The sequence below is a fragment of the Mastomys coucha genome, chromosome X (genome assembly GCF_008632895.1).
Source record: "Mastomys coucha isolate ucsf_1 chromosome X, UCSF_Mcou_1, whole genome shotgun sequence".
NCBI lineage: Eukaryota > Metazoa > Chordata > Mammalia > Rodentia > Muridae > Mastomys > Mastomys coucha.
In genome coordinates, this window is record NC_045030.1 from 98,504,845 (window position 1) to 98,513,985 (window position 9,141).

General features: G+C 35.6%; 1 protein-coding gene across 1 annotated transcript in view; it reads left to right on the plus strand.

The window, feature by feature from the left end:
- The window catches only part of Ar (androgen receptor), a 188,992-nt gene that overhangs the window by 3,637 nt on the left and 176,214 nt on the right, over positions 1-9,141 (plus strand). The window contains exon 3 of the mRNA XM_031368495.1: positions 1-169. Within this exon, the coding sequence (XP_031224355.1) occupies positions 1-169 (169 nt within the window). The remainder of the gene's footprint in view (positions 170-9,141) is intronic.

A 9,141-nucleotide genomic window follows, 5' to 3' on the forward strand; every position in this document is an offset into this window, starting at 1 on the left:
ATACTCGGCCCCCCCAGGGGCTGGCAAGCCAGGAGGGTGACTACTCTGCCTCCGAAGTGTGGTATCCTGGTGGAGTTGTGAACAGAGTACCCTATCCCAGTCCCAGCTGTGTCAAAAGTGAAATGGGACCTTGGATGGAGAACTACTCCGGACCTTATGGAGACATGCGGTAAGTTTATCCTAAAAATGCCTCCTTTGGACCAAAGGACACAGAGTAGCAGTTTGCATTTTGTGGGATCTAAGGACTCCCGCCCAAGAGAACATTCGGAGGGATCCTAAAACAGCTCAGTCCAGTTCTATAGGAAGGTCTGTCCTACATCTGGAGCCCTCGTGGGGACTGTCCTCTTGTGAAATGTTCCACCTAAGCCCAGGGAATCTTTGCTGCGCTCCAGGGTGCTAATACATGCTCTTCGAGATTCCCCTCCAATTCCCCTAGCCTTCTAAACTCCTCCATTAAGATCTTTCTGATATTTCATATCCTATGGGTTCCAAACTTAAATCCAATTGCATGGGCCATTTTCAGAAATGACGCCGTAAGCTCTTCACTGTTTTTCCTTCTCCTTTCCTCAAAGTCCTGGAAACACGATCAGAAATGTGGGGAATTTCTTGTCTATGGATCTTTTGGTAATCACCTTCCAAGTCCATGAAGTGAATGGTCTTGGGATAAGAAAAGGGAAATAAAAGCAGAAACCTGATTACGGCCCGCATCCTTCAAAGAGAGAGAATAGCATTCTCAGTTCTCCGAGAAAGAAAAGCCGCCTCTGGTTGCTGAGGGGCTGGGGTGAAGGAGTGCAGTTTCCTTTCCCAGAAAGACACTTGCTCTCCGGTTGGAGGTCAGCCTTGAGAATTCCACCAGCACATTTAGAGCAGGTAGATGGGGTTACTTTCGTGGTAAACACCGGGCAAAGTTTGCTCTCACGTATTTCTCAGCATTGGCTGATTGTTGGGAGTAAATGTGTGGGCTAGTTTTCTCTGGAAAAGTATTTACTTTCTGTAGATTAGAACACATCCGAAAGTCTCTGTTTGGGGCTTGCACCAGACCTGGAAAGAAAAGAAATGTACTGTAAATGAATAATTTGAGCAGGTTTGAGTTTGACTCACAAGTATTGCAAACAAAACAAAACAAAACTGTAAAGCATGCCCTGCTGCTTGAGTGTGCTCAGAAATTTATACTGGGGAGGGAGGAATAAGGCACCACATTACATTTTTTCATTTTAAGGATATACTTATAGTTTAAAACTTGAGTTGCTCGTGCTAACAAATTGAGTAAGAACTGTCAGTGACCTATGAACCACAATGTTGCCTCACAGTTCTAATTAGGACAAGAGAAAAGTGGCGGGCAATTTTGTCTTATTAAAAGTATTTACCACTGCTTCTTGAGCCTCTTAGAGACTAGTTGAAACGTTTTCCCCACTAAGTTAAGATAATCTTTTCATCTGATAAGATGGGTATTGACGGAGTAATTCATGGCTGATTTTCCTGAGGTGTTCATGTTTCTCTATGGATTTATGTTTGTGTCTCAAGGGGTTTTCTTTCATTTATGATGTTCTCCAAATGTCTTTGTGAGGTGTACCATAATTTTTGGTGACTTAATTCTAACAATTTGTATCCTTTTATTGTTCTTGGTCGTTAGGACAATGTCCAAAAATGAAAAAGGGAGGATAAGTTTTCATAAAGTATACTTTGAGTTGTTGAAAAAAGTTTATCGTCGTTTATATTCTATTTTGTTTTTAAGGTTTGTCTTATAGGATTTTCAAAGATTCATTTGATAGCATTAAGTCTTTTCCAGTTAAGTTAGAGTGTTTATTTTTGTGATGGGTTTTACTGTGGGATAAAAGGTCTTCATTTTATGAGAATAGATTTACTCGGTATGGTTAATTTTTTCTAGGGCTGTCAACTAGAGAATGGAGTCTCTCTTTTACTACAAACTTTTCTTCGGGGTGGGAATGTCTAAAGTGCTTCCTAGCCCAGCATGATGATAAGCCAAGCCACTTGAGCTAGCCACCCATCTTCTGGCTATCCTACCCCAACTTGCTCACTTAACAAGAAGGAAAGTAGTAGCTCTCGGTGTTGGTTTAAGAAAATGCACTTTTGAAAATACAGTCTGACTTTCTACCAAGTGAATTTAAATACTTTTTAGCATTTATACATTGAGCATTCTGATTTTATCTCAGTTCTTAATGAGAGGGGTTCCTTCGATATTAGAATGATCATTACTCTTTGAAACTTCATTGACACTCTAAATTTTTGAGTGAGAATCTAGCTAGAGCCAATGAAGTTTCTGTCTAAGTAAGCTGACATTTTCTATTTCTAGGATCTAAAAAATCATTTGAATTATTTTGTTGCAAATTAATTAATTGATCTCATCAGAATGCAACCAACATTTAAAATGGAAATAGTTTCCGACTTTTCTTTTTTTCCCGGTACTTCACAGGCATAATTGGACGAAAAGCAAAGACTTTTTAAAGGCAAATCCAGAGCTCATGGCCTCTGGATGGCATGCATTGTGTGCTGATTTTGAATTTAATATCTCAAAATTCTGGAAGCTTCTCGTAACTTTTTGCAATTGTTTGTGACTATGAACATTAGTTATATGAGGGAGAAAAACTTTTAGTTTTACCAACAGGAGCAATAACTTGGTGTCAGACATCAGCAACATTTCTACTGAGAAGGCAGAAACTGAAAATCTTCCTAATCGGTTTTGTTTTGTTTTGTTTTTTTGTTTTTTGTTTTTGTTTTTGTTTTTGTTTTTTACTTAGTCTAGCATATATTTTGAACACAAGGAAAAATAAAAGTAATGGGTCTTGTTTGTAAGCCTGATGGTATTTTATGGAGATGTTTTCTCTTGGAGATCAAACAAGACTACAACTTTGCAGCACACTACTGTGGTAAACATGGATTCTTACAAATTAGAGCCCTAGAGAACCCATGGAAGAATTTGAATTGGGGCTTAGAGAAATTACTTAGATGCAGAGTGGAAATTAATATTTTTGTGTGTTTGTTACAGCAAGAAGCATTATTTTGGTGACATTGGCAAGTTCTGCGTTTTATTTTATTTTTTTCTAGGTACAGTGTTTTATCAAGTCTCAGGTCATCTCCACTCTCCTTCCTAGTTATCAAGCATTTTTTTTCCAAGCTATTATACAAAAAAGTAGCTTGCATGTTTTATAAAGCAAAATTTGGCTTTCTGATCAAGGGATGATTTCTGCTGCCCTTTGTAGTTCGTGAACATATAGTGAGTTCTTCCTGGGTCTCAGTCACCAAAACCGGAACACCAAAGAGCCAAATCCATTGGCAGCCATTTGTAAGTAGCCACAAGATGCAGCTGTGGTAAGACCCTCTTAAGTAGACCAGCACTCTCAGCTTAGTATCATCAGTAGAGAATGTTTTCTATGCCACTTATAACTTTCCAATTGTTTGTAGTGCTTTCCCGGCATTGTTAATTTTACTTCATCAGAGAGCTGATACATGGAAATAATATGCTGAATTTGCTGACACATTTAATTATTTTTTTGTTAACTCTTTTTCTTCACTGTTTTAATTTTCTCATCTGGTTTACGTATATACTTTTAAAACAAAGAATTCTTTCATCTCCTGATTTGTACACATACAGTGGTCAATCTTTGGGGTATCCTGTGAGTTGAACATGGATTTCTTCTTCTTAATATTATTATTGCTATTACTACTATTACAACTACTACATATGGTGATACAGAGACCATTAATTTTAACTAGAGTTCGGTTTAAGCAAGGAACAGAATGCAGACTAGGAGGGACAAAGTAGGAGGCTTGATTTATAATCACATCTGAACTCATGATACTGAAAAATAGTGATAACAAACAAAAATTACACTTTTTAATGTTGGTAAGGGAATGAAAAGAAAATCTTTCACCAACCCCCAACTACTCCGTTTTCTCTTTGTCTGCAGCTTCCTCAAACCCTGCCTATGCTTGGTTTTCTTTTACTCCACTTCTTCCGAGCATTTGACATTGAAATATAGACTCTTCTATCTACTCCATGGGATTGTTTCCCTCATTATACCTGTGGCATGCACCTAAAGATTTTCTTTAATGAAAATATGGCAAGTAACAGATCAGATGAACACAGCACCTCTCTTAAGACTAGACAGTAAGAGGGAGCTATAAAATGAACAGCTGCGTAGAAGGACATTTTTACCTTGAGGTTAGAGCCAGGTTCAACAGTTGCTGAGGAAATTGTGGGAGATAGCTTATGCAACTTGAAGATTTAGTAAAATATTTTGTCACCCCAACTCCAGTTGTGGGTATGTATGTGTGTCTGTGTGTCTGTCGGCATATGTCTTGCAGAACTGGAGTTTGAATCCAGGGCCCAGTGCACTGAGCTATCTACATAGCCTATCTTAATCTCTGTCCTTTTCCCTGTGATGACCCTACTGATAACCTTTCCTCAGACACTGAGGATAATTATACTCTCAGTTTCTCAAAAGCTCTGTCTGGACCTGTATCTATTCATCTATTCTGTATGTCTAGGTCAGCTTTAGTCTTCACATGAATGCTACATGAAAATGCTTATTGATAAACCAAGAAAATAGTAAAAAAATTATTTTATTTCAGTTTCTGTTGTCAGCAGTTCGTCAAGTTCTGGAATATTCATTTATACTGAGTTATACGTATCCTAAACACATTGACTTGTAAATAATTACTTTTGAAATACCATGAAATTAATACTATTTGATGTCGTTCATGATATTTAACAAAAATATACATTTAATGCATACATAGTATTTTCCAGTTTATTCATTAATAGTCAAATAACTTCAAGTAGGTCAGCAAGGTACTAAATGTTATGCTAACTTCCTTGCTATTGGTCAGAATACTAAAACATTGCATTTTGTATACCTGTTGATCATTTGGGGAAACTTCTTTGAAGCAGAACATAAAGCTTCCGGAAGCTTCCGGAAGCTTCTAAATTTTTAGATTGTTCCTCAGTAAGGGCTACATTTAGTGTCTGCATCACAGAGCTGAGGGGACACAAATTATGGTTTGCAAACTCATGAATAATGCTGCTCTTCTCTCACATACTGATTGCTCCCAATCTGCCAGACACATCAGGGTTGGGAATGGCTCACTCATAAATTTATAACATTAAAGTGCTGTTGGTCAGTAGAGTATGTTGCCAATTTAGATCATGTTGTATCAGAGTTCTATTTTGTTAGCAATAGCCTAATGAGACATAATTCACAATCCATACAATTCATCTCTGTAAAGTGCAACTTTCAGTTCTTTATGGCAAGTTCTGAGTTATATATCTACTATCATAATCAATTTTTAGAACATTTTACTCATCTAGTCAAAAATCTAAGTGCTTGTTAGCAGCCACCTCTCTACCCACTCCCAACTCTGATGTACCACTAATTTGCTCTTAGTCTCTATGGCTTTTACTCATTCTGCCATTTCATCTAAATAAACACAATGATGCAATACTAGTTCTATTGTGACTAGGTTCTTTCATAAAATGTTTCCTAGGTTCGTTCATGCTAAATCACAGTCAGTGCTTCATTATTTTTTTCACAGGTGATATTTTTTTATTTTGTAGATTATGTCCCATTTTGTCAGTTTATGGAAATTATAGTTGCCACCATTGTTTGAGACTACTACTAATATTGCCACAAACAGTCATGCACATTTAAATTTTTTAAATTTGTGTATATTATTTTATATGTATGAGTGTTTTGCCTGCATGCATGAATGTGCACCACATTCATGTCTGGGGTGTCTGATTCTCTAGACCTGAAATTATGGATGGTTGTGAGCCACCATATAGGTGTTGCAAACCAAACCAGGGTCTTCTGAAAAAGTAACAAATACTCTTAAACACAAATCCATCTTTTAAATCTTTTGGCTACATAATAAGTAATGGAAATTTTATATCATATAGTACCTATATTTTTACTTTATAAGAATATGCCAAGCTGTTTTCAAAAGTGTCTTTTTAGATACTTTTGAAGTGTCTAAAAGTAGAATTTAACCAGTATTATATGAACATGCTATTTTATCCATATCTTGTATATACTTATTATCACTTTTCTTTTCTTTAAATGTGTGTGTGTGTGTGTGTGTGTGTGTGTTTGTGTGTGTATGCACCAGTGTGGGTACCCATGGAAGCCAGAAGAGGCTATCAGACTGCCTAGAAGAAGGTTGTGAGCTATTTGATGTAGGTGCTGAAAGAATAACAAGTGCTTTTTACCACTCAACTGTCTCTCCAGACCCATATCATCATCATCATCATCATCATCATCATCATCATCATCATCATCATCATCATCATTCTTGTTGTTGTTACTATTGATATCTAGTGGGTGTGAAGTGTACTTTTCTAATCATTAATAATGTTCAATATATTTTCTTGCCTTTTTGTCAATTTTTTGACAAAATATCTATGCATCTTCTTTGCTCATGTTTAGTTTGATTGCCATTTTGACATTGAATTGTGAGTCTTTTAAAATATATGTTTTCATAAAAAGTCCTTTAATAGATTGATTTTTGAATATGTATAATTTTTTTGGCAGTATCCACTGAAGGAAAACATTTTTTAATTAATTTGATAAATTCAGGGCTTGTGTGTATATGTGTGTGTGTGTGTGTGTGTGTGTGTGTGTATGTTGGATTATACGTTCTGTGTTTCAGATTAAGAGGCTTTCCCTAATTCTAAAACAAAAAGATATATACTCACGTTTCTTTCTACAAATTTCCAAGGTTTTTGTCTTTGATCATCTTTGATTTAATGTTTATATATGTTGTCAAGTAGAGATCCTGTCCCATTTCTATGCGTATAGATATCCAGTTATCATTGTTGAACTTTTGTCCCTTTCAACTGTCTCAGAATTCTTTGTATAAATACATTAACCATGCATGTGAGGTATTTTTTGACATTCAACTACAATTCCTGATCTATATATCTTTACTTATCCCATTTCTACATTGTTTAGATTATATACACTTTTATTAAGTTTTTTATTCAACATTAACATTCCAGCCATAGTCATTACTAGTTTCTTCCACAGCTTCTTGACTATATCATTGCATTTGCTAAGAATATATTTGATGTCTTTGACTAGAGAAGTCTGCAATAATATAAGTAATTAATTAAATGCAGAATAATTAATAAGCCAAAATGTGGTGTGAGATTCAAGGAATACATCCATTGTAGCAATCAGATCAAGAGTAATTTTCTTGCTCTCAAGGTTTCAATGGATACAGAGGGGATAACAACCATTTTACAGGAGTTGCCTAAAACCATCAAAACCCACAAATATTTACATTACAATTCATAACGATAGCAATGAAAATAATTTATGGTTGGGGGTCACCACAGCATGAGGAACTATATGAAAGGTCACAGCCTTAGGAAAGTTGAGAACCACTGCTCTAGAGCATTTCCAGCCTCCTCAGAAAATAGTCCCTTTTTACTTTCCTGGCTTCTAGGGTTACTTCAGAATATATACTCAAATTTAAAGATTCAGAGCTAAGATTCACTTTTTATTTCCTTCTATAAAGCCAGCATTACGCTAGTATCAAAGCCAGGTAAAGCTACATCAACACCAACAAAAAATTACAGGTCAAAAAAATCCTCACTAAAATACTTACAAATCTGAATTTAGGCACATAACAGAAATCCAACATGTCTTCATTATAAAAGTCCTAGAGAGTGTCCTGGAAGAAGATTACCTCAACACCCAGCATCATCATAATTAGAAAATGACCTAAAAACTATCACATTAAAGAATAGGGACTAGATAGGGCTTTCTACCACACTCACCCCACTTCCACACAGTGCTTGAAGCACCAGCTAGAGAAATAAGAGTCTAGAAAGAAATTTAAACAATATAAATAGGAAATGAATAAGACAGATTTTTTTCATATTTAGAGATGTTGAGGTATAAATAAGAGGTGCCAGAAATTCCACCAGAAAGCTTCTAGAAAAATGAACATTCTGCCTAGCTATTTTACACATTTAATACAATCCACGTCAAAATCCCATTACTTTCTTTACAAAAATAGAAAACAAACACACCAAAATCAAACACACAAAAAAGCACACACACACACACACACACACACAAAACCCTCTAACACTGATATAGAAGAACAAAAAACCCACTGGATATCTAAACCAATCCTGAATAAAAAGAACAACACTGAAGTGATTAAAATGTGAAATTTCAAGCACTATAATAAATATTACCTTGTACAAATAGTATAGGTTAAGGCTATTATAATAATGTATACAAGTATATTCAGAAAGCTTAGGTAATATGCAGTCAAATAGCTTCAAAAGAGGCACACAGGGATTTCAGTTTCACTCTTCTTTCAGTATATTTTTTCCAACTAATATTTATTGAGCATTTACCACATGCCTAGTTCTATATCAATGAAAAGGCATTGAAGAATCCTAGATTAGCAGAATGAATAGGAAGGTGGAAGTCACAGTTTATATTTGTTGATCAGCTTAGGCCTCACTGAGAATGAAATACTTGAGAAGAGACCTGAAGGAAACGAAGAAGTGAGCCATGTAGCCATATAGGATTTATAATAATTTCAGCACTGAGAGCCTAAAGAAGGCATACTGGGTGTGACAAAAGACAGAGGTCTATATGGCTAGTTTGCCTAAGTAATGAGTGATAGAACATAGCATCAGAGTTAAAATAGACCTCCTAAGTATCCTTTATTAATTTAGGGTTTACTCTGAGAACATAAATAAAATAGCACATAAAATTTTAGAAGAACTCTTTTTCATAGCATCTGTTACTTTCTGATACATGATGCATCTGTTTGGCAACTTATATCTGTGAAGAAGGGACTGCAGAGTAAATGGGAAGGAAGGAGATAAATCTATTCTAAGTTTCAAAATGAAGATGATAGTTCAGAGTAATGTAGGAAAAGGACTAAGAAATGGCTGGATTGGGATGTTTTAATGAAAAAGTCAGTAGTATTTATTGACAGCTGGTATAGTCATGGTGAAAAAAGAAAGGAGACAAACATAATTGGCAAAATGTTGTCTTTCACAACTAGAAAAGCATATCACCATTTACAGAATGATGAAAAATATATGTAGAAGAAGTATAGGACATAGGAATCAAATGTTTTATAAAATTTGTACCT